The sequence below is a fragment of the Urocitellus parryii genome, chromosome 4 (assembly GCF_045843805.1).
Source record: "Urocitellus parryii isolate mUroPar1 chromosome 4, mUroPar1.hap1, whole genome shotgun sequence".
Classification (NCBI taxonomy): Eukaryota; Metazoa; Chordata; class Mammalia; order Rodentia; family Sciuridae; genus Urocitellus; species Urocitellus parryii.
The window spans coordinates 106,972,155-106,997,965 of NC_135534.1; the positions used below are offsets into that span (position 1 = coordinate 106,972,155).

Below are 25,811 nucleotides of genomic sequence, written 5' to 3' on the forward strand. Positions count from 1 at the left end.
TTTGGTAGGACCCAAGAGGACACAGGGGCCTCTCAACACAAAAGTCCTCTCCTCTCAGGGCCAACCTGCTGGAAAGAAGGCAGGTCTTCGGGGATGGGAGGGAGGCAGCTGCTTCATCAGGCACCATGGTGGAAGAGACCTGAGACCACGGGGCATGGGCAGGAGGGCAGGCTGATACCACGTGGGCCTGGGTGACCCCACCCCAGAGCAGAAGGGTGGTGGATTGGAGAGAGAAGTGACCCTGTTCTCCCCCTGTGGTGGGTTGGCCTCGGCATAGGAACAAGGGGCCCACCCGAAGTCACCAAGCAAGACGGGGGCCTGGGTGAAGTCCTGGGAGGGCTGGCCAGGGGCCGGGGGCAGCAGGGAAGGGCCAGGCCCCCCACCCCCACCCGGAAGAGCACAGTGGCTTAGAAGGCAGGAGCAGCAGGAGCAGCGGAGAGGGCAGGGGTGGCGGTGCCTCATCCCTCCTGCCAGAGCTCAGGGGGCCTCATTAGAGCCCATCGAGTTGCCTTTGTTGACGTAGAACGGCCGGTAGTGAGGCTGTGGGGAGACCAGAGAGGTTAGGGAAGCTGATGGCCCTGAGCCCGCGGGCCAGCCCTCCCCACGCCCGGCCCTCTGGAAGCAGCAGTGGCCCAAACCCCAACAAGTCCAGAGGCCCCGTGGCCAGACCCACGAGATCTATGTACTCAGGGGGGCCCTACTGTCACCAGAATCTCTGAGCTCGGATCCTAACTGGAGTCCACTCCTGCCAGATGGCTGATGCGCTGCAGCCTCCGCCCGCACCAAGGCCGTGGCGCCTTCCACTCCATAAAGCCCAACAACACTGTGCTGAGGGTTTTATATGGACGAACTCGTTTAATTTTTACAACCACCCAATTAAATAGGTTACTGTTATCATATCCACTTTATAGTCGAGCAAACCAAGGCACAGAGAGACTAGGCAACTTGCCCAAGGTCACTCAGCAGGTGAGTAGGGGATCCAGGACTGACACCCCAGCAGTGTGGCTCAGAGTCCACCCCACCTCCCACCCCCAGGCTTCCATATCGCTTCTTGAGTCTCAAGGACTTCAAGTATCTGCTTGTCCCCAACAGAGAAGGTGCCAACAGGCAAACAACTGCACCTGCTCCCCGTGGGCCTGGGCCCCCCAGCCCTGGGCCCCCCACAGCCCTGTTGCCTCCCTCAGAGGTATTCAGGGAGCATCTCGGGACACAGCCAGTGACATCTCTCCCAGCCTTCTCTGTGTATCACGACTTGTACCAAGCAGTGTCCCCTTCTCCCCCTAACCCCTTCACCAGGTCCTGAGAATTTAGCTGGTCTTTCAGGATGAAATGCAAAAGCAAAATTTAGCTGTAGTTTGGCCATGTGAACTGTCCCCCTAGAGGTCTCAGAAGTGGGCTTGTCCCTGAGCTGGGTCAGAGACTGATCTTGCCCATGCCCACTGACCCCCATACAGAAGACGCCACCCCCCCACACCCCCAGGCTGTTCTCAGCCCCCGCCCGGCCCTGCCTGCCCTGGCCCTGCCCCTCCCAGCCAGCACCCTGCCTGAACTTGGTCCACAGGTGGACTAGGCCCAGAGAGTGCAGGCCTGAGCAACTGAGCTCAGACCTCGGCTAAACCTCTGGTTACCAATGGAAGAAACTGAGACCCAGGGAGACAAAGTCACATGGCTACTCTGCAGCAGAGCAGAGCTGGGAACAGGTCTCCAACCACCCCCGTGCTGGCCTGGACCCCCAAACGGTTCATAGGGTGAAGTGAGTGGCTCTGAGCATGGCAGAAGGCTTTCCTTCAGGAAGGCCAGGTCCGTAACGCAGATTGCAGGCCAGTGAACGGCACCGTCTTAAGAGCCCGGAGTGCTGGGTGAGCAGGAATGTGGCCCTGTGACACCCACAGGTGCCCTCTCTTCATTCCTGCCTGGCTCGGGGGCCTGGCTCCGGAGAGTTAGAAGGGCATGAAATCATCCAGGCCATCTGATTCCTGTTTTAGGTAGAGAAACTGAGGCACGGGGGAGAATGACTCATACAAGGTCACACAGCAGGTTGGCAAGAGGACTGGGGCTGAGGCCCAGGCAGCCCGATGCCCAGGCCAGCCTCTAATTGCTAGCACCTGGCCCCCTTCTCCCAGCCCTGAGAGCCCGCTGGACACTGGACCCTGTCCTGCCAGAGTCTCAAGGGTGATGCCCTTTCTCTGCGGGGACCAGGCTCTGGGCAGGTGGGGGAATGTGGCGGGGAGGCCAAGGGCCGAGTCCCAGAGGAGGAGGCTTCTTTTCCTCTCCACGGTGCCCCGGGGCCCAGCTCCGAATTACACACGCGATCACTTAGCTCCCATCACCAGCAAATTAAAGTTTCTTTCCAATTAAACCAGCCCCAGACACTCTTGGTGGTCCAGAGCGAGTCACCTCCCCAAGCTCCAACCTCCAAATGCAAAGACGGCAGGAGCCCAGGGCTCAGGCCTGTCCCCAGCAAACCCCTGATGCTACCCGCATGGCAGAGCCACCGCAGCTCCTCCGCAGGCCTGGTGTGGGCCTCAGAGAAAAGCCTCAGGAAGCTGGAGAGCAGCCTGGGAGTCACTGACCCCCGAGGTCCTGGGCAGGGCTCGGGCACAGGAGGTCTAAAGGGCCGAGGGGATCACCAACCCCTCAGAGGTTATCGCACTCCTCCAGGATGCCAGGGCCCGGGTGGCCAGGAGCCCTCATGGTGCTGCTCTTCTGATGGCCTGGCTTAGGATCATGTTCTGCTGAACCCCCAATACGCCTCTTCCTAGCATTCCAGCCTCTCCCACGCCATCTCCCCCACATTATCATCCCAATGGCCTCTGTGCTGTCAGAGCTGGAAAAGTGCCCCAAGGAGGTGGGACCCATCTCCAGGCCCATCCTTTGGATGGAGCCTTTTACAATCTCAGAGCTGGTGGAGGATGAGCCACCAAGTGCAGACACCCAACAGTCACTCACCAAATAAAGAACCAGGTGGCCCACTTCACAGATTAGAAAACTGAGGCCCAGACAGAATGTGCTTACCCAGCTCCCTCCCCGTAAGCCCTGGATCTCTATGGGTGTTATGGCCACTGCTGCCTCCTCCCCTATGCATGGCCCAGAAAAGGCCTCCTCCTCCCACAGACCCCGGGACATGAAGACCAGTGGCCCTGGGAAACCCCTTCCATGCCCAGGCTTCTGGTCATGCCTGTGCCCAGCTGGCCCCCTGGCAGCATCTTACTCACCAGCACAGACTGCTTGCCGGATTTCCAAGTCTGGGGCTGGGCCTTAGGGGTCTGGCTGCGGATGAGGGAGGGATAGCCTGGGAAGACAGGAGGCTCTGTCAGAGGCAGGGCCGGCTGGTAGTGGAGCAGCACAGCTGTTATCTGTAGTCACCACCAAGCGCCATCCAGCCCCTTACCCAAGACGGCCACCTGAAGAGGTGTGCAGCAGCCTGGTACTGCCACTGACAACGGAAAACCCTGGGGAGGCCAGCCAAAGGAGGAAGCAGGGAGGCAGGCAGAGGAGGAGCCTGCCAAGCAGCAGGCGAGGTGGCCCCAGGCCAGGTCAGCACCACACTGCCCTGCAGGGATTTCCACCCACCCGACTCACACCATGGCCCCTCCCCGCCCCCAGCCCACTGCCTGCAGAACCTTCCTGCAGGAGGCGCTCCGGACTCCCCAGTGCTGGGAGGATGAGGCTTCCTTTATGCCAAGCCCCACTTGTGCCAAGCACCGTGCCAGGCACTTGGCTTGCAGCGGGCTCCTCATCCAGCCCTCCCTGTCTAGGAGCTCAGCAGTGTGCCTGACTCGTCCAGCAGGCAAGCAGCCGTCAGGACTGGAAATCAGATTTTGCCAAACTCCAAAACCCTTATGCCTGCTCCTTCCACCAGGCTCCACCGCTCCACGGCCTCTAGCAGGAGACTGGGGCCCACAGAATGGCAGTGAGTTTCCAGGGTGGCTGCCCCCCGGGGTTAGGACAGCAGGCCAAGAGAGGACCAGAGCAGGTGGCACTGCCTGGGCTTGATCAGAAGGTGCCAGCCCCAGGCCCAGCAGCCACTTTCCTTGCCCTTCCCCTCAGCCCAGGGGATCCGTAAGGAGCGCTGGTCCTCGGGATAGGGAAGAGCACTCTCAGCCTTGGCCATCAGCCTGCAGGGACAGGACACAGTCCGGGAAGAAACAGGCTGTGACTTGGATGCTGAGAAGCTCAGGAAATAAACAGGGTTTGTCCTTGGACAGTCACCTGTCCAGCAAGACTGTGCCTGCCCCCCTGGGGACAGCCTTCTCCTGCCCTGCTCTGCACCAGGATGAGCAGGCCAGGCCCAGATCACCTGCAATCACCTGCAGCACTTCCCCATGACACTGAGCAAGGTGGCAGGGCAAGGAGACAGAACCAGGACCCCAGGGTCCTGAGTGGAGATTGAGAGAGGGAGGATTCACACCTCACCTCCCAATAACCAGAAAGAAAATCCCATGGCAGCCACCAGAGGGGGGAGGATGGGGGCTGGGCAGGGATGGGTGGCCCAGGGAAGCAACCTTGAGCAGTGGTAGAAATCCAGATAGAGAGTGAGGGAGGGTGGTAGCTGGGGACATGCATCCCTCTGGGGAGGAGGGACCAGGGCACCCTAGAAGTGTCAGAGAACCCCCACAAGGTTCTGGTCATGCCTGTGCCCAGCGGCCCTGGTGTGGGAGAGGGAAAGGGAAGGGTTGGAAAACGGGCAGGTACCAGGATTATTTTTAAACAGCCCACTGCGGTCCAGTGGCTTGGAAAACTCAGCAGTGGCCTGTCCCAAGGTGGTGAACTGATAGGGGGTTTTCCCAGTGCCTGCTGGGAGAGAGAGAGGTGTTAGCGGCAAGCACTGGCCAGCAGGCCGGAAGCCCTCACTCTCTGTCGTATCTATTCTGCACGCTCTATGCTCTGCAGCCCTTTCTCAGGCCCTGGAGCCCGCAGACAGCCCAGGCACTGTCCCCGCCTGTGGGCTGCTGACAGAGAGTGGATGGGCTGGGTCCTGGCAGGTTGGGGCTCTCCTGGCACACAGGGCAGCACCTATCTGGAACCCTCTTGAGGGCCATTCCTGAAGGGCTCCACAGACTGATCTGCATGAAAGTAGGAATGTTCTGGGCTCATCCTCCGAGGCATGGGAGTCCCTCCTAGGACCAGGCCTGAGACAGGAGGGACTGTGCAGGCCCAGGGGGCGATGTCAGGAAGCATCCAAACCATGCCCCAGGGTGGCTGTCTTCCAGGCCAGGTGACCTTCAGGCCAGGCTTGACCGAAAGCAAGGAAGATGTCTGCTGGTCAAGACGAGCCCCAGAGCCGCCCAGGCCAGGCTCAGGGACAGGACATGCCCTCCTTTCTGTTCCTTTCTCCTCCACCTGGCTGGTTCAGCCAAGAACCCTGCTCCAGGAAGAGACTGCTGGGTGATAAAGCCACCCTAGAGGCCTTGCTGATGAGTGACTGTCTCACAGCCCCTTCCCTCCTGCTCCCTGCCCCCCGCCACCACTGATCCTTTCTTCCAGGCCAGTAATTTGGATGTCAGAGGAGTTGGGGTTACTCTCACTGCAGCCCACCAGAGCTGACCCTAGGACCTAACAAGAGAGACGTGAGGGCCCTAGGCCTACTGTGAACCAAGGTCTGGTTCAAGACTGCCCCTCAAGATGACCCCAACCCTCTAGTGGGCAGGAGGCCTCGATCCCTCAGGCTGGCCCAAGAATTCTGGGGAGCACTGTAGGCAGGGGGTGTCAGAGTTCAGGGGAAAGAGATCACACCTGGGGGGCCTCGCAGTCATCTGGCCCACCTTCTCCAGAGCGGCTCCCTCAGGACTGGCTCTGTAGGAAACTGAGGGTGCGCCATGGCCCAGGGGCCTGGGAGTCACTGGGCCCACAAAGTTAAATAATCTCTGCAGCAGGAAGGCCCTGCCCTAAACCCTAGTATCCTGGGCTCATGGCCCGTGGGGGCAGGGCACAAGAGTACTGAGGAGTCATCCTTCCCCCACCTGAGTCCTCTGGTCACAGCACATCTTGAGGGACGAGTGTATGAAGCAAGGAACCCTGAGAATGCTGGTGTGGCCCAGCCCCATCTTCTGCCCTCCTGACAGCAAAGCTTTTGGCCGTTTTGTTTTGTTTTGTTTTGTTTCTGGCCAGGACTCCGGTCTCTAGAAGGCGAGGGAGGAAGGCAGGAGAGCGGGCAGAGATAAGCAGAGCAGCTGCAGAGGAACAGCAGGCGACCAGCTGGAGCGCTCACCTTTCAGGGAGAAGGAGGAGCTGCCCTGGACTGCGGGCAGGTCATCGGAGCTCTGAATGCTGGAGGAGTACTCCCAGACCCGGGAGGTGTAGTTACCTGGCAGGGCAAAGAGGGGCATCAGGCCTCAGCGGGGCACAGAGGAGGGAGGGCAGGACCAGGACACTGCTGATTCTGTGAGTCTTTCTCTCCAGCCTCTTGCCACCTCCCAAGACAGGATGCTGATGTCCCTAGTCATGCCTTCCCCCATTTCTCCTGCCATCAAAGTTATCTTTTTAAAACTTAAAAATGTTCCTGCCCTACCTAAAGGCCACTGTCCTCAGAATAAGGAGCCAAGTCCTTTAAATAGGCCCCCACCACCCTACCCTCTTCCTGGCTGCATCCCCTCCTCTCAGCATCCCTCACTTTCTCTCCTGCCTCCTCCTCAAAGATGGCCCTGAGCTTGCAGCTGTGAGCAGGGCAGATACCACTGCTGCCTATTGCAGATATGGAGGAGAGGGCCGTGGTGGGTCCCAGCTGGGAATCTAATGCTGAACAGAGAGGCCTGGGCATGCCCTGTCCACTCCAATCTCCATGGGCCTGGTCATCACTGAAGTGTCCTTCCGGTGTTGGTATTGCGTCTGGGTGGAACTGGTGGAGCTGGCCCAGTCCCCTTTCTCTCCACACATGGTAGGCAGCACCCAGGAGTGAGTCTTCACGTGTGAGCATCCACACCACCTCCACCAAGTCCAGGTGTGCCTCAGCCCTACACCTCACAGCACTTACATTCCCTGTCCCCTGGGATGCAATTATTTAATTAAATCCCAACAGGACTCCATGGGGCCTGGGGAAATGCCTGATTGGCCCTGAACCACACCTGGTGCCTGGCACAGAGCCCGGCCTCTGAAATGTGCTCACTGTCTGGTGGATGGTGAACGTATGAGCGACTAAATAAACACATTCCAACACATCCTAAAACCTGGGTACAGAGGCAGCTGATTGAACACCTGGATTCCTGTTTGCCAGGTTGAACAGGCTAACAGATGTTCCTGTGCAAATACGTCCCTGTCATCTAGAGGAGGACGTGGTGGGGAGGTGGTGGAAGGAACAGCAGGGCACCATGAGGATGTCCCAGCCTGGACTTGGGCCCCAGACATGACGTACGCTCTCCAGCCCTTTCTCAGTAGGCCCAGAGCCTCTCCAGTCAGCTCTGCTCTGCAGCAGGGGCCACCAGTCCCTGTGTCCTCTGACATAGCTGCCTGGGGGAGGGCAAGGATACCATTTGGGCTCAGGGGTCAGAGGTGGCTGGGGCTGGGCCTTCCCTGGTGCACGTCCTTCCCACAAGGATCTTGGGAAGCTCCCGTGCCAGGCCTTCATGGCCCAAGACCCTGGGAGACAGAGGACTTGCTCTTTCCTTCTTCCCTCCCTCTCTCTGACTTTCAATGACTGTTTTCTAGGCTCTTCCACTCTGGGCCCTGAGCTTGCAGCTGTGAGCAGGGCAGATACCACTATTGCAGATATGGAGGAGAGGGCCGTGGTGGGTCCCAGCTGGGAATCAAATGCTGAACAGAGAGGCCTGGGCATGCCCTGTCCACCCCAATCTCCATGGGCCTGGTCATCACTGAAGTGTCCTTCGGTGTTGGTATTGCGTCTGGGTGGAACTGGTGGAGCTGGCCCAGTCCCCTTCCTCTCCACACATGGAAGGCAGCACCCAGGAGCCAGGGTCTCCCAAAGCTGGTGTTTACTGAGCACATGGCCCTGTCCTGGCACATAGTGGACCTCTCACCACACGAACAGGGGGAGACCCTGTGCTTGGCAGCTTCCCCTGGGGAAGGCACATCCCAGCCCCCATTTCACTTCTTTTGGGTCTTAAGGGGGGTTTCCTGCTCAGCCCAAGTGACAGTGGTGGCTCCTGGATTTGCAGGGGTGGCCCCATTTCCTACCATGCCTTCCTTTCCATCCACAGCTAAGCTCATTTGTTTTAACCAACATACAACTTCTCAGTGCAGGAGTACACTAAACAGCAGAGCTCTTCTGCGGAGACACTTGCTGGGAGAGGTCCCCAGACCTTACCCCAGGGGTGCTGCTCACCCTGTTTCCTCCAACTCATCCTCAGGGATAAGAAGAGCACATGGACCCAGGGATCTACAGTGATGCAGAGGTTCCAGCAGCTTCTCTCCAGCCTAACTAATGACACTGTGTACACCTGTGCACACCCACGTGTAGACACACACACACACACACACACACACACACTTCAAGCTCAGTAGAAGCCCATCCTGTCCCAGCTCCCCACAGTCATCTTCCTCGGAGCCCCTGGCCCCCACCCCAGCCCTGGCCCCCAGCCCACCTCCGCCTACACCTCACATGAGTTCTGCCCAGCCTTGAGCTGAGACCCTCCTACCTTTGGTGCCATAAAGGTTGTTGAAGTTCTTCTGATTGGTCTCCTTGGAGAGGCGGCTGGGGGACCCCGGCTGGTAGGAGGTCCGAGCGCCCGCTATGAAGCATACAAGGAAAGCTTGTCATTGCAGAAAGGTGGGTCTGGCTCAACTTGGGGTGCCATAGACTCTAATTTGGGGTCTTGGGCAGGATCCTAAACAGGTCTCCAACTGCCCACCAAGGGACCTGGACTCCACATTAAGAGGAGTCACTGGGTCTAGCATTAGGCTGTCACTTAATTACCATCTAAACGGAGACCCCTTAGGGAGTGAAGAGGCTCATGGTTCCCTGAGCACTGAGGAGAGTCCCGAACTTATTAATACATAGGATCACTCTGTTCAGGGAGCCTGGGGGCCACGAGGAGGCTGACAAGCCAACAATTCCCTCCTGAGCCAGTCCCCTGTGCGTGAGAGGAAGGAGAGGCCCTGGTGATGACAGGAGCATCTGGGCCACTGGCTGAGCGAGGGCCGAGTCACCAGCAGGTGGCCAAGTAATCTGGTACCAGCACAGCACTGTGGCTTACCCCAGGCTATGGGAGCCTTACAGCCCGTGAACAAGGCAGAGTGGATCAATGTCCCCACTTCCCAGATGCAGAAAATGAGCTCCCGTGTGTGCCAGGACCTTCCTGTTGGGTCCACCCATTCCATTCCTCAAGCCTGGCCCACCAGGGCGAGCACCAGCCAGTCCTTCTAAACTCCTGCACCTGTGCTGGGGATCCCCTGCACCCTCCTCCTGGGCATACAGCTCCTCATTCAGGGAGCTCCAGACCCACTTCTCCTGAGAAGTTCCAGCACTGCCCGACCTCCCAGGCCCAGGGCCTGGTGACCTTAAGTGGCCTTGTTTCCCTGATATTGACAAATCTCCTTGACTTCTCCCTTGCCTCTCCTCTACCCAGCCCTCCAGAAGGCAGATGTCCTGCCCCTCCTGTCCCCAGTGCAGGGCTCTGCCTACTGTGCTGGGGCAGGCACACCGGGAGAACCGGTTTCTTCCACCTACAGATGTCACAGATTGACTCATGGGGGCAGAGCTGGGAGGGCTTCTAGCCCTGGGGTCAACTGCATCTTCTCAGACAGGAACGCTGAAGCCACATGGAACACTGACCACCCCAGGTCACCCAGACCCTGGGACTCTCCAGGTGACACCTAGGCAGGTTGATTCTTCCCTCCTTGTGGACTGAAGGGAGGTCACACTGGCCCTCAATCTCTCACTGAGCAAAATAGTCAAGGAGGAGCCATTTGGGGGACTCGCTGGGTCAACAGGGCTGATCTAGGGACAAGGGGGAGAGCCACAGGCACCAGGCTGGGGACAGTCATGTTGCACCCTTCTGAGGAAAGTGACACTGGGGTTGCCTGGTTAGTGCATTTCATACTCTCACACAACTGGCCCAAAGAGGCAGTGCCCTGGGCAGGGCAGTGGGCACACTGGCTAGGAGGCCTGGCCCACACCAGGAATGTTGAGGAGGGGACCGGGCACCTGGCCACTGGAAGAAGCTCAGGTATTGTTTTCAAATTGGGCTGGGCACAAAGGTTCCTCTCCAGTGAGCTCATTCCTCCAAATCCCCAGCCCCTCCTGTTGTAGGTATGTGAGTGACAGCTCAGAGCCTCAGGTTCACCTTCCCCAGGTCTCCTTCGTCCCCTTCCCAGAGGTCCCCACTCTTCTCCTGGTCCCCCAGTCCCACACGTGCAAGTGTGCAACCCCCTCCATCCTGGGCTGATGGCCTGGCACACCCTCCTTTATGTAACGGGCATTGCTGTGGTTTGTTGCTGGTGTCCAAGAATGTGCCAGTGTTCTCCCAGGACAAGGACAGGGAGGCCCTGGTCTAGACCCCACCAGACTGTAACCCTGCAGGCTGGGCTTCTGCAGGACCTAGGGAGAGAAGGTTCAGGGGCCAAGTGGCCAGGAGAGGAACGAGGAGAAGCAGCAGCTGACCCCAGAGGAGGGCCCAGAGAAGGCAGCCCTCCCAGGGCCTGAGCCCGGAGAAACCTAAGTGGAAGCTCCACACAGCTCCAGCCCCGCAGAGGGGAGGGAGAGGAAGGGGCAGGACAAGCTGCCTGGGTCAGGGATGGAGCCCTCTGAGGAGCAGGGTGCTGGGTGATTTGTCATCTAGTTAGTTTACACTTGTCACTTGTGAGGGTGAAGGCAGGCGCTGGTCATCATCACACCAAGACAACAGCCAGGACTTCCCCAGGCATGTTGGAGGTAGTGTCACTCCACCCAGGAGGAACCTGGCTGAGAGTCGCTCCATGGACTCAGGGGGGCTCTTGAGCAGCAAGGGGGGTGCCAGACCTAGGCCAAGGAGGCTCATCCTTACCCTTGGGTGTGAGGTACATGGAGTATCTCTTCATGGTGTCGGGCGCACTCCACTCGCTCCCGTAGCTGGTTGTGTAGTTGTTAATGTAGCGATGGTCACCGCCTGGGCAGAAAGAGGTCAGAAGATGGAGAGGAGGAACTGACCCACTGGGACATGCCTGGCTGGCTGAGAACCCATAGCCCACCCGCTCTGTGCTGGGGACAATCAAGGTCCCACAGCTTCAGAGTGTTGCTCTTCAGTCTTTGGAGTGGGGCAGGGGAAATCTTGCCTTGAGTCACTCTGTTAGACTGGCCCCTTGTGAGCAAGGTCGTGTGCACAGCACTTTCAGTTTAGAAGGGACTATGATATCCATTTCTCATTTGGTCTGTACTTTGACCCTTGAGCAGGTATATAAACCTCTCTCTGTGACAGGTAAGAAAAAAAGGCTCAGGAGATGAGAGAAGCAAATTGACCCATGTCACATGGGTCAAGAAGAGCAGCATTGGGGTTTGAGCCCTGGTTCCCCACTTCACAGCTCAGCCCCAGTCACTCCTGACAGTCACAGGTGGTGGAACAAGGTCCTAGTAAGGACTTCCATGGTCCAGGAATCCAGGCAGCTGAGCACTTAGATGCACCCACCTGAAGACTCTGGCCAAAAGAAATCTACCGCTCGATGCTCCACCTCTCCAAGCTGTCCTCCACCCCATTCCTGTCTCCTACTACTTCCCTTTCTTCTACTTTCTCTCTCCTTCCCTTTCTCTCTCTCCTGGGAAAGAGGAGGGAAGTGTGGCTCAGACACATCCTTCCTCTCCAGCCTCTGCACCTAGCAGGTCCTGGCACTCAGCAGTAGTTCAAAGAATAAATGCAGCCAGAAGCAGTGGCACATGCCTGTGATCCCAGCAACTCGGCAGGCTGAGGCAGGAGGATCACAAGTTCAAAGCCATCTTCAGCAACTTAATGAGGCCCTAAGTAACTTAGCAAGATCCTGTCTCAAAATAAAAATGGGCTAGGGATATGGCTTTGTGGTTAAGCATCCCTGGGTTCAATCCACGGAAACAAGCAAACAAAAAAAAAAGAATAAATGCATACACAATAAGGTACCCCACCACCTGCCCTTGAGCAGGTATAAACCTGCCCACTGAGCCCAGGATGAAGGTGGCCTGCTGCCTCTTAACCCCTGTCTGCGAGGGTAGGAATGAGCCCACCATCAGGGAGCAATAGATAGTCACTCCACAGTTCACCTCACCAGCCTCCCATCCACCACCTCTTACAGAAGACACCAAAAATAACAACAGAGGCAAAGGAGGCTCCCCGGGTGACTCCAGGCACAGGTGCAGGGCTGCTGATTCAGCAGCTCCCCTTGCTCTCAGCTGCCACCTCACCACAGACCTTGTAGGGGACGCAGGGTCACACCTGCACAGGGACCAGGCCAGTACCTTCATGACCTAGAAATGGGATGTGAGCACCTGGAAGGCTGGATGGTTCCTGCAAGGCTCACAGGTCCATTCAGGGCCTGGCCATCTTCCCAGTCTTGTTAAGGTTTGAACCTTGGGACAATGATCACCACACCCATCAACCGATGACACCTTCCAGATGAGAAAACCCAGGGGACTGCATAGCACCCCTGCCCAGCGACCTGCACTTTGAGAACATGCTTCTCTGAGTCTCAGCCTTCTCATCTGTAAAATGCAATGCTCCACAAGGGGACCATAAAGCAACAGAAGTGAAGAGCTCAGCCCTACAACCGGCTTTCAGGGAGCTCAGTCATCTTCTGCCATCTCTGTCACCACCAGGAGCACTGCTATTGTCATGAGGAAGAGGCTGTCAGTGCCATTTAAAGTCAAATGATTGTCTTGCTAAAATGTCTTATCTGTCCTCAGGTATAATTGAATGTCCCTTTGTATTTTACAGGGATGCTGTGTGAAATCACCAAGATATATAGGTGTCCCTGTTCCTGACCTTGGTCAGTGACCTACTCAGCCCCTCTCCTCCTGCAAGAATCCTGAGCTCCATCTAGGGCAGACAGGGATCATTTCCTTTAGTGTGCATGGCTGGAAGATCTTAATCAGGCTGCATTCTGAAAACCTCATTCTAAAAGCTGGGCTGGGCTTGGGCCACTGGGTGGGCCCTTGGGGAAAGTGTTCAGGCTTCAGGCCCTAAAGGGACTGGGTAGAAAAAGACTTAATAGGGGTAGTTTCTCAGGTTTGGAGAGTCTGAGATGATTCAGTTGACCTCTGCAAGGACAGCATGATTCAGAAGAGGGGCTGATTTCAGGGACACACTGAGTCACAGAGACAGGCTATATCCTGTCGTCCCCAGCCTATCAGGCCAAGTGCAGCCTCTGGGCTCAACACTACTCAACACAGCCATGGTGACAGGTAAGTCCTCCCTCCAAGAACAGGTGCAGTTCTAAGTCACTTCTGCTGGAGTTTGTAAAGCCACCAGCTTGGCATCTAGCCCACACGGCAACAGCATGCACACATCTGCTGGGTTGGGCTGGACAATCAGATGTAGATCTGACTGAATCCAATCCCCAAGTTTGAGGATGATCCACAGAGAGGAGGCACTTATTCAGCCAATGCCCAGGAATCACCCTCCTCTGGAGACCCCTTGTAATAGCTGCAAACTCAATGGGAACTAGAATCCCTGAGCCTGAGTTCAAATCCCCATAAAGGGATGGGTGGATGAAAACCACGAGGGGCCAGCTAGCTAGGAGGCAGGAACTGACCTGGGAGGGAAAAGCTCATGACCTTGGGCCTGCACACAGAGGGGACCTACCGTTCTCCATGTGGTTCCTCTCAATGAAGTTACGGCTCAAATCAGCCTTGCACATCTTCTCAACATGGCGCATGCACACGTTGAGCAGGTCGTCCTTGAAGTTGCCCAGTGACTGCCCCAGGCCCTCTCCCTCCAGCAGGACATGATAGGTGGGTAGGGGTGGGGGGAGAGAGTAATTGCTCATCAAAGCACCAAATTCCTACCAAGAAAGGAAAGAAGCCATTAGTTTCCTGGGTTTTCCTGGGTCTTTTGTCAACAAGGGGGCTCTTATAGCCCAGCTGGAAGACTCAGTGCCGGGAGCCAGAGGAGCTGGGTTCTAAAATCAGCTAATTAACTAGCCTCACTTTTTCTCACTAGGAAAAAGTTCAATTAAAATCTACAGATGCAGCTGGATGCAGTGGTGTGCACACCTGTAATAGCAGCGGTTCAGGTGGCTGAGGCAGGAAGATCACGAGTTCAAAGCCAACCTCAGCAATTTAGCGAGGCCCTAAGCGACTCAGCAAGATCCTGATAATAAAATATTGAAAAGGGACTTGGATGTGGCTCAATGGTTAAGCCTCCCTGGATTCAATCCCTGGTACTTAAAAAAAAAAAAGTCCACAGATGCTAACATCCTAATGGCTTTAGCATTCAGATATTTAACTCCATGGTTTACACCTCTAATCTGGGTGAAGGATTCCTACCTCACAGGGGTTTTTGAGAGGGACACAGGCTACAATGAGATTCCAGGAGAAAGCAGTGCAAGGAATTACCAGAGCATTCTGGGTCAGTCTGCAGTTTGGGTGAGACAGGGACCTTCCACCTTTACACGCCTCACTCCATCCTGCCTCTGCACATTCGTGCTTCTCCCCTCCCTTCCCCTCACTGGAGAATAACTCCTCCTTCTCAAATTCTAAGTGGCCTGCAAGACCTTATTCAGACTCCTTCTCCTGCACAAAGTTGTCCTTAGATTGCTCCAGCCTGCTCACCCTTCTCCGGGTTTCCACAGGCACTTATCTCCTGAGCCACATGCTTTATCATTTAATTACACACTTTCCTATATTGTTCCCTAATTGTACATGTCTTATCTTCCCAGCTGGATTGCAGCTGCTTGGGGGCAGAAAAACATGTTTTATACTTCTCTATTCACCACAACACCTAATAGAGTCTGGGCATCAAGGAGTGCACAAAACATTCTAGCAGACAGAAAGATGGATGCATAAATAGCCAAACTGACTAGATCAAAGATAACAAGTATGCAGCACTCACACCATTCCTCCCTTACCCACAGCAGACATTACTAATCCACCACAGAACTCCTTCCCACTGTATCCAGAGCACTGCTAGGACATACCAATTGAAGCTGGTACAAGGTGGTGCTTGTGCACCATCTTTAGAGGAGGTAGGGAAGTAGATTGGGTGGAAAAATTAAATGGGCAGACGGAAGGAAGCATGGGTGGATGGATGGAAGGATGATTAATGAGGATGTGGGAAAGTGGATGGAATGAGAAGGGAGAGGATGGCAGGATTTAGGGACTGAATGGTGGAAGACTCTGTTTTCACCTGCAGAAATAGCACCGAGTCGCTGATGCTATGAAGCTGCTCCCGGATCTGCTTGTCCTCATGAAGCACCTTGGCCCTCTCGTCCAGGGCATCCACGATCACCTTCACTTGGTCCACAGCATCCTGCTCCCGCTGCTCCAGGGCAGCCCTCACTTCCTCTTTTTGCTTCTCCAGGTCACGCACCAGGTCCCGGAAGTTCTGCTCCAGGATAGCTTTCTCATTGGTGGTGAAGCTCTAGGTCCACAATCAGAGGAGGGATGAGAGTTTTATTAAGGAAAACTACCTCCCTAGGGGAGCACACCCTTAGGTTCTCAGCTCAGCATCAGGGCATTCCCAGAACCCTAACTTGGCGAGACTGTCTGGCTATGAATCTCATTTAAAGGCATCAAAGAGGGACAGAGATGCCAGTGTTTTTACAACCCACCCTTCCTCATCCACCTGTGGCTCCTTCCTCTGGGGGGCCAGCGGTTAACCCAAGCAACCATTCCACACTTGAGTGATTCCCTGTGTGCCTAGACATTCTCCCAAAAGTCAAGGTGTGCTCACTCAAACCCCAACCAGAACAAAACACCAAATCAAAAAGTGTATTGTCTGGCTGTTGGTGTGGTGAGGATCAAGAGGCAATGATTTCAGACATGATTTATAAATCCCCAAACAGTGGCAGACATACTTCCAGTCACACTGGCACAAGTAGAAGAGAAATGGTGTGTATTTGGTGGCTGGGGAGTCTTGGGGGATGGGCAGAGCACACATTAGCAGACACTAGACAACACACTGGAGGGTGGGTCTGGGATGTGCTCTGCTAAGATGATATACAATGAGTGTTAGGTGACAGGTGGGATCCTATCTGGGTGCCAGGTGGGAATGCAAAAGGGCCAGGGAGAGAATCCACAACAAACAAGTGTGGGATGTCACTGAGGGCCAAAACCTTGAACAGGAACCAAGGCCTGCCTCCTCCCAGGCAGGACAGGCAGGGCAAGTGTGTCAAGGGGAGCCTGGAGGCTGCTCACCTTGATGCGGTCCTTCTCCTTTTGCCACTTTTCAGCTTCATCCTCAATCTCAATGATTTTCAGCTGCAGCTGTTCCTTTTGCAGTGACAGCTCTGTCTGCAAGGAAAGAGTCAGGGTTGGAGAAATTGAGAAGAAAGGGGCACAGACACAGAGAACTAGGGCATGGGCCCACCCAGGGATCCAAATCTCAGGCAGGGCTCACTTGCATCCATTTCTCTGCCCAACAAACATCCCTCAGGACCTCAGACATGCCAGGCTCCATGCCAGGCTCCATGCCAGGCTCCATGCCAGTTACCAAGGGTCAAACACCATCTCCTTGTTCTCAGGTAACTAGGGCTGGCTGCCCTCATCATGCCTTTGTGGGGACTAAACCTCCCTTATCCCCGCACCCAACATGAGTGGGAGGGTGCTCACTTTAGGGGTTCTTGTTCCTTTCAACTGACCTGGGGCCACAGAGGGAGAAAAGAAGAGGACTGAGCCCAACCCAGCCAGGGAGTGTCTTGTGGCTGTAACTGTGTGCAACGTTTCTATGGCGTGATGTGGGGTGTGTGTTGCAAGCAGGAACCGGGTTGCCGCCGGCCTGGGCTCTGTCTGGGCAGGCTCAGCTATAAACCTGTTTATGGGAAGGAACACATCCTGCAGTTTTGGTGAGACAGGGACTTTTACCTGGGGTCTCTGGAGAAGGAGAAGGCTAGAGAATGAGGCTCAAAGAGTGGAAAAGGCTGGGATGGAGGGAGAGGACCTAGGAGCCCTGCCCTCAGGCACGTGGATGGTAGGGGTGTGGAGTGGGTTGGGAAGAGTCTCTATCAGGATGTGCTCATATCCACACTTGCCTTCCATGTGGGGAAAGGCCCCTCTCTGAAAAGCATGTCCAACTGAGGCAAGAAGTCAAGGCCAAGGCCACCCAGTCTAGTCAAGAGGCACCTCTTTTACTCTTCTGGGTCTCCTCTAGAGCTTCCAAAGTGCCTTCCAGCACAGAAGACAAGGGGTGATTTCTACCCAATAAGCAAGCAGCCAAGAAGCCTTGGATTGCTCAGGGTCTCCAGGACCAATGGGTTTTGAATGCGGAGGCCTACCTCTTTACCTAGCCATCTCTCGGAGGAGCTCATGAGAACAGTCAAGGTTCAACAAACCATGAGGAACATGGGCTCCATCAGCAGGAGTCATGAGCAGCCGGGGCCCAGAGCATCACCACACAGCACACCTCTGAACATCCCATCAGGCTGAGCAGGGGCCTGTGGGGTATCTGCTGAAAACACCCAGGGAGGTGGATCTGATGGTGCTTAAGTCTTCCTGGCCTTTGGCACCAGAGGGTGGGGAAGGCATGGGGCATGAGGTACCAAGCTCCCCAGTCAGGGAGCCCCTGCCTCCCCACAGCCTGCCCTTCGATGACCACCACATTGTTGGGCTCCCCATGATCAAGACAAAGAAGTTCTTAATCAGCATCACCCCCTGCCTGAGACGGCTGTAAATCCCACACCATAGCATTGCCAGAGATGGAGATGGGTTGTTGAGAGAAGAGGAGCACAAGAAGAGGAGGGTAGGGACTTGGCCTGGTCCCTGGAACAAGGCTGGGAGAAGACACTGTGGTAGTAGAAACTTGACCCTCAGACACTCTGAGGATCCAAAGCTGGAAAGCCCAGAAAACAGGTTGGCAGATCCAGTGGCCAAGACCCTGAGAAGGCCAGGCCTGGATGGCAGATCTGGGCTCTAGGGAAGAGACTAAGAGGCTGGACAACAGGTCTGTCCCAGGCGACTTTCCCTCCTGAGTGAGGCTTGAGGTGAGGGAGTGCTGCAGAACTCCCACCACCCAGCTGAGGCATCCTAACCTGAAGGATGGAGGAGTTGGCATGTGGAGGAGGGGCACTTCACAAGGTCTGATGACAGAGAGCAAAAGTGCACCCCTTCCCACCCTCAGGCCCAGGCCCAACCCCAGTAAAAGCCCTATTGCCAGCAAGCGGATGGGTCACCCTTCCATGAAATGAGCTATTGTGGGGTGGGGCATCCAGAAGGGAGCCCGCCCAGAGCACATGACGGGGAATCCAACAGTTAGCATCTGGTAATCACCACCTACAGTCAGGGGCCTTTGTGAGTTGCTTAACTTCTCTGAGCCTCAGTAGGTCCATCTGTCCCACGGAGGTAGTAAGAGGACCAGCCTTCCATGGAGGACGTGGGATGGAAAATGATCAGGGACTGAATATCCCAGAAAGCATCTGGCACAGAGCAAGCCTTAACTGAACAATGGTCCCCATCATCATTATTGTCACCATAATTGCAGGAATGAGGGCAGAGGGATGGGCAGGTCCGTGGGACATAAGCAAGTGAAAGGAGAGGGCATGGTCAGGTGAGGTCTCAGGGGTGTTGGGTGGTGATGACAGTGTATGTCATTGGATTGGGGTTTAGAAGTGGTATAGACACAGTCCAGAGAGCAGTGTAAGGGGTACACAGAGGCTGGGAAGTCAAGACATTAGACTGAAAATGCAAAATAAAGGGTTAGAACATGAGTAATTGACGGTGGAAGGATACTAGGGAAACAGAACAGAGGTCAGAAGAGGGGAAGAGGGTAGGTTAAGCACTGCCAGGGAGAGGAGCTTTGACTAGCTTTGACTAGAGAAGGAGAAAGGTAAGGAGCTGAATGTCAGGAGTGAACAGCTGTGCCAAAGGAACACCTAATAGAAGCTGTATAGTCAGTCCACAGGTGAGAAAATGTGTCACTTAGGTGAGCATGGAGGGAAGGAGGAATGGCGTACAGGGGACCAGGGCACAGAGAGTCCAGTGCAGCCTAGAACATCTGGGCAAAAGGCAGAGACAGGTCAGCCCCCTGGGAGTCCATCCTGTGTAAGAGAGGGTGGGGAGAGGGCAGCCAGCTAGCTGAGGTCTGAGAGTTGGAGTGTCTGCCAGCAGCCTGGGAGGGGAGGAGAAGAGGTGGCTAGTCTGGACATGTGTAAGGGCAGGGTCAGAAGTGGAGACGAGCTGTCTGCAGCAGTGGGTGGAAGAATCAGCCAGGGTGGAGAGGAGACTGGTCCTCCTTTTCTTTGGGGCACTAAGGAAGTCAGTGGGAGGGGCCTGGCTCCCACAGCACAGCCAGCAAGATCAGACTTGCAGGGCTCAGAGGGTTCTGAAAGGGTCCTGGGACCAGGATCTGTATGCTGCTAGAATGATCCTTTCTCTGGGATGAGTCCTACCCTGTCAAGGAAGAAGGCTCAGGGTAAGAGCTCTACAGATGTCTTAAGAAGGCACTTCATATATGTTCAGCTCTTTGAGACTTATCCTATACAGGAAGTAATAGAACCTGGGAAGTTTCCAAAGATACTTTGTTCTCCTGCAATTCTAGGAGAGGAAAGGAAAAGAACTTTAATTACTAAGTACATACTAAGTGCCAGGAATTTTCTCTTTCTCAGGGTACTGGGTTGAACCCAGGACCTCATGCTGGACATGCACTCTACCACTGGGCTACATTCCCAGCCCAGGAATTTTCTTTAATTCTGTAAAAGCCCCCTTTTGCAAAAGTGGTGAGGTCTGAGTCCTCACAGTTGGAAAGAAAGCAGCAGTAAGGTCAAAGGGCAATAACAGGTCTCAGATCCTATTCTTCGGCCTCAGAGGCAATTCCAAAGGTGGTGGCACCAGGTTCTCCTCTAGAACATTGCCCTTCCTCCTTCATTCCTGCTAAACTAAGTCTACCGCATAGACTTCATCAATTCAACCTCTTCTCTTATTACCTCCCTTTTCCTCCCCATACCTTTGCCCAAGGCCCCAGTTTTCTCTCTCCTGAGCCTCCCCCTACAGAATGCAGTTGAAGCCCCTGATGTCTGACAGGGCCTCAGCTCTCCACAGTCCCTCCTCTACTCACACCTCCCTCCTGCCTACTTCCTACTCCTCCCTGATTTTTCCCCTTCACCCTGCCTAGGCCTGTCCCTAAATGCTTCCTTTGTTTCGATCTCCCACACTGGGTTGCATATCTCTCTCTCTCTCTCTCTCTCTCTCTCTCTCTCTCTCTCTCTCTCTCATACCTGAGATGGCACCTGTGTGGTCCACCCAACCTTGAAATTCTTCAAGGAGTGGAAGGATAATACAGTCTGGCGGTGCCTCAGCCTGGACCAGGCCTTTGGGTAGGTGTTGGCACACCCAAATACTCACCTTGACAGTTGTACCTGCATTGCCCCCAGGGAAGGGGAGATAGACCATGATCTTCCCCTAGTCTGAAATAACCTTATGGGCCATGGGCTGTGACATTTGCCAAATGAGTTAGTTAATTGCCAAATTTGTACTCCCAGACAAATGGTAATTATCCAGATAGGAATCTGAAATGCTGGGTAGATTTCCCTGTTTCCATTCAGATGTCAAATGCCTGATATCAGTGCAACTGCTGGGTTGGACACCCCCAGTCCCTTGTGCTTCCTCAGAGCCTCTGGACAGAGGAGGTACAAGCTGGGCCAAGAAAGGGCTCACCCTGGCATCTGCAGATGAGCAGGGGGCCCTTGCAGAAGTCACCTCAGCTCCCTGGGTCTTGGTTTCCCTGTGACATTGGACTAGATTTCTGATTCCCACTCTGGCTACACATCAGAATCCCTGATGTGTAAACATCATAGATTAACATTCAGACCCCAGGCCCCAATTCCCTGAATCAGAACGTCCTGGGATAAAGCCTGTTAATCTGTGTTGTTTTTTTTTTTTAATTCTTTTTAAGAGAGAGAGAGAGAGAGAGAGAGAGAGAGAGAGAGAGAGAGAGAGAGAATCCTTCCCAATATTTATTTTTCAGTTTTCAGCGGACACAACATCTTTATTCCACTTGTATGTGGTGCTGAGGACCAAACCCAGCGCTGCGCGCATGCCAGGCAAGCACACCACCGCCTGAGCCACATCCCCAGCCCTTAATCTGTGTTTTAATAAGTCATCAAGTGATACCAACCCAAGGACAGCCACCTGGAAGCCACTGAACTCAGTGATCCCAAGGAGACCCTTCCAATTCTATGGGGAGAAAAGGTTTAAAATGGTGGCGAGAAATCCCAGCTTCACCCTCTCCCACACTGTGCCTTGACAAGTCTCTCAGCATCTTTAAACCTGTTTCTTCTATAAAATAGGTACATTCCCCACCCACAAGACCAGGCATTTGTAACCACGCACACGCTAGGCTCAGCACTAGCACACAGGTGTGCTCCACACAGACTGAATTGCTACCTGCCTATCTGCTGGTCACTTTGCTCCTGATTCCTCTCTCTAAATCTTCAGCATCTGGACAGGTCATCCCACTTCCTGTTTCATGCCCTGTCCCAGAGCAGACATTTCTCCCTGAAAATCTCCTGGGACTGGGTCCAGGGCACCCTGGCTGATAGCCTGGCTCCTCATCTGAAATCTCAGCCCCACTGTCTGTCCAAAGAGCTTGCCTGCCCAGACCAGCACAGCTAGAAACTCAAAGACAAGGGGCATGCAACCCAGCAGCCTGTCAGCTCAGCCTTCCTAGAAGAGTTGGGCAATAAGATAAGAAATAAAGTCCAGGGCATGGAGAAAGGGATGAACTGAAAGAAGCCATGCAGTGGACAGTGGATGAGGCTCCCAGGCTGAGCCCCTCCAAGTGACACTGGTGGCTGGGTGTGATGGGTGTGTGTATTACTATGCTGATGATATTGTTACCCCAGAACCTAGGCTGGATGTGGCAGTGCCTCCAGAACAGCCTGTCATCCCCCCAAGAGAGGTCCTAACACCCTGGCCTGCTACATAGGAGGGAACTAGACTAGATGGAAGGGACATTAGACACAGGAAAGGAGATACCTAATCCATTTTCATTTCACTAATTAACCTATCTTGGAAAATATCCAGAGGTGGAGGGTGGACCAGTTGACATCATGGGACCCCTTGTGGTATTTGGGGTGAGAGGGGAAATATTGTGACATGGGTCCTCCAGGGAAAAGATCATCTTATTGCTACAAACAGTTCCAACTGATCCTTTCAGAGCATGGAGTTTGGGGAGAACCAAGGCCCAGGAGGTGAGCACTTGCAGCCATGGGTGTCATCTTCAGCTCTAAGCGACTAACTCACGCTGGGCTGGGTTACCTCACCTGGCCTTCACCAACAGGCCTGCAGAACAGGTTCTTCCCAGGCTCCTTGCAAGAAGCTGTGTGTGGGCTGTCTGGGTCTGCAGGAGATGCCTCCAGAGGATGCCAGGATTGACATACTCAGTCCATCCACCCATGACCCCTGCTCTATGCTATACCCCCCACCAACATTCCAGCAGAGCCAGGTCTAGACAAATGGCTTTAGCTAGTCCCCTGGCTTCTCAGCCCTGCTCTGCCTGCATATCCTTGTGCTTCACGTGCACACATGTGTATACGCACAGGCTGCCCAAAGATCCCTATCACAGCCCTGGTCAGAGGATCAGGCATTTTCTCCTAAAGCACACGCATCCTGAATTCCATGCCCCCCATGCCCTTCCCCTGAGGTGCTCTCAGACATTGAAAGAAGACTTAGGGGGCTTCTTCCTCCCACCAGGATCTTCAACAGGTCCTCTGTTTCTCTGGGCCTGTGTCCTTATCCACAAGGTGCAAGAGGAGGCATTGGGATTTCAAGAATTCCATGAGGCCTGGCGTTCTGTCCTCTGTTTATTATTTTGTCCTTCCATGTTTACTCCCAGCTGCTACTATGTAACTGGAAGGGTGCTCCCCAGTCCTGTTGTGTGTTTGAGCTCTGCCTCCTGACCTACATCATGGGTCCTCAAGGCCAAGGACTACATGAGCCCTACTGTAGCCCCTGGAACCAGAACTTGAAACAAGACCCCAAACCCTCCTGCCCACCTCTTCCACAGGCACTCTGGATGTTCTTAAATGGTGACACCTTTGTTTCAGATGATATTTGGGGCCAACCCTGCATAGAAAACAGGTCAGTAAGTGTTATTTGCTTGCAATAGAAGTGGTAACCTGGATCCTGTGTCTTCTGAGCACGTCCTTGTTCTGGGTACCTCTTGTCACCCTGATTCTTGTCCAAGAATCCTGGGCTCCACAGAGAAATCTAACCCAACTACTCAGCTTCACATAGAGAGAAGCCAAGGCTGAGAGAATTGAAAGGATTTATTCGCTGTCCTACCATTACTTAGATATAAAAATCAGGACTAGAATTTGGTCACATCTCCTAAAACTCAGTCTGAGGTTCTGCAATGTCTTCGCTTCTGTGGCCGAAAACTGTGACTGAAGGTGACTACCTTTTGTTCTTTTTCAACTTTCCAAGTAAGGTCCTTGAGAATGGGTTCCATGGTCATGTCCCACCTCTAGCTCCCAGTACAAAGCAGGGACCAGAGGGAGCTGGGGATATCTTCTTTTGAGGCCAAATGAAGTTTCTGGAAGGGATCTTTGATTCTGTTCCCATCTCGGTCTCATACCTCCCTGCCCAGGGGTATGAACAGGAGGTAGAGAGAGAGAGAGAATAATCAAAAGTTACTGGTCAGGAAAGCTGGGCAGGGAGGGACCCTGTGTTGCCTCAGAGGGGTACAAAAACTCTTGAGAATGCAGAGTTGCCAGCATTGGCCCCCCACAGAGTCCTCCTGCAGTAAGGAGGGCCAGGTGGTGGGCCCAGCATCTGTGGGGCAAGAAGCAACGGCCACAGCTGGATTCTCAGCACAGAATATCTTCCCCAGGTGTGCCACATACACAAGCCTCCACTTGCCTCTGCTCTGCCTCATGCAAGTAGCGCATAATCACATACACGGAATTCATGCAAAACAATTACGTATCCCATACACAAATATGTGCAAACATCCACATGCACACATAGACACCCACATGCATAGAAAACACATACGCATTTACCTACACCCCACCTCCATACAAAATCCAGAAATGTCCACCCACAGGCACAGGCATGTCCACCTGCAACCACACACAAAGCACAGTCAGCCCTGCTGAGCAAAGGATAAAGGAGGCTGGGAGCAAAGTGAAGAGCCTGGAGGGAATCACACCGAACAAGGAGCCAATGCAAATGCAAACCAGAAGCCAGCCAAAAGGGACAATTTAGTGGCCCCCAAACTCGGTCCTTCTAATACCTTCCCTCACTTGTGACCTATTCCCCAGGGGCCAGTCCTGCTCAGGTGGGAAGGGGGTGGAGGGGAGAGAAAGAGAAGGAACAGGAGGAAAAGGAGAGATAACCCTAGCCAGGCAGAGCCCAGGAGAGAGTTCTGCATCATTAGGTCTGACTCTTTGCCTAGACTTGAATGTAACCTATGACCTTGGTCAAGCAATCTTTTCTGAGCCTCTCTTGGCTTATCTAAAAAATGCCCCTGCCTCCTAAAACTTTAGTTGGCTGGGAGCCACCTCTGATTCCCAGCCGGCGGGTGCAGAGGGGAAAGAAATGTTTTCTAAAAGGGCCAAGCCTGGAATGGTGTTAAGCCCCCATAGTTAGGAAGCCCCCTGTGAGGATCAAGGTCAGAGGGCAGGGGAGGGAGGCCAGGTCTGGAGGGACAGCAAACAGCTCAGCACGTTACCTCTTTTTCGGCCTTGGCCTCTTCCACCGTCACGGTGCTGTGGTTCTTGTGCTCCTGGAACATACAAAGGTAGCAGATGCAGGTCTGGTCGGTCTGGCAGAAGAGCTCCATGGTCTTGCCGTGCAGGGGGCACTTGCGGGCCTCGAAGTCCCGGATGGGCTCGAGCAGCTGGTGGTCGCGGAAGGCGGCGCCCTCCAGGTGGGGCTTGAGGTGCAGCTCGCAGAAGGAGGCCTGGCACACCAGGCAGGACTTGACGGCCTTCTGCTTGTTGCCGATGCAGGAATCGCACAGCACCTCCTCGGAGCCCGCCTTGGAGCGCAGGAGGCTGCCGTCGGCCCGCGGGTAGCTGTTCCTGCGGACGTCCCCGGGCTCCACGATGGACACGGAGGGCTTCCGGGGCTCCGAGAAGATGGACTTCTTCTCCGAAAAGGTGACGGGCGGCTTCTTGGCGGCCCCCAGCTGGAGCCCCGCATAGGGCGACCTCCTGCCTTCCGCAGAGTCCATGCTGAAGTAGTTGGAACCCTTGTCATCCACCGACTCCACGAACTGAATGATGGGCCGCCGCCACTCGTTGCCGGAGAACAGGGCGCTCTTGCCCTCCCCCTTCAGGGCGCTGCCCAGGCTCTTGCCCTCGGCCACCTCCCCTCCGTGCCCATGCCCGTTGGCGGTCTTGGTCTCCTTGCCGTCGACCTTGGGGCCGTTCTCCAGGCTGCCGTTGGGGCCCGACGGGCTGCGGGCGTCCCTAGCTTCAGGGCTCGACCCATTGCTCCTGGAGGCATCTGCGGCTTCCATGGCAGATCACCAAGTGGTCTGTCTCGGGCTTGCTGGGGCTGTGGTGGGTGACCTCTCAGCGGGTGTCTCGGCAGGGAGTGGGGCAGGCAGCCGCGGGCCCGAGACACACCTGCCCGGAGGAGGAGCTGCAGACGGAGGGGAGGAGCGGCCCAGCCTGACACAACGGCCCCGGGAGAGGCGGTGGCTCCGCCAATTATTCAGGCCCACGCCCTGCACATTCATCCCTAACCTGGTTTTTTAAAGAAGTGTGTGTGTGTTTTTTTTTCTCCCCCAGTTTAACTATTTTTCACAACTCAGCAACCAGTT

At 54.9% G+C, this 25,811-nt stretch overlaps 1 protein-coding gene across 2 annotated transcripts; it reads right to left on the reverse strand.

Moving 5' to 3' along the window:
• Window positions 1–477: 477 nt before the first annotated feature.
• Window positions 478–25,505, reverse strand: Trim29 (tripartite motif containing 29). Of its 2 annotated transcripts, none has more exons than XM_026403489.2 (9): window positions 24,714–25,505; window positions 16,247–16,342; window positions 15,237–15,470; window positions 13,695–13,893; window positions 10,938–11,039; window positions 8,592–8,684; window positions 6,212–6,307; window positions 3,216–3,292; window positions 478–540 (listed from the first exon to the last, which is right to left on the reverse strand). In XM_026403489.2, exons 1-9 carry the CDS (start codon window positions 25,503–25,505, stop codon window positions 478–480), a joined length of 1,752 nt encoding a protein of 583 aa, XP_026259274.2. The 2 variants fall into 2 exon arrangements, with proteins under 2 accessions (XP_026259274.2, XP_026259275.2); XM_026403490.2 differs by lacking the exon at window positions 24,714–25,505 and adding an exon at window positions 16,488–16,508.
• Between the last annotated feature and the right edge of the window lie 306 nt (window positions 25,506–25,811).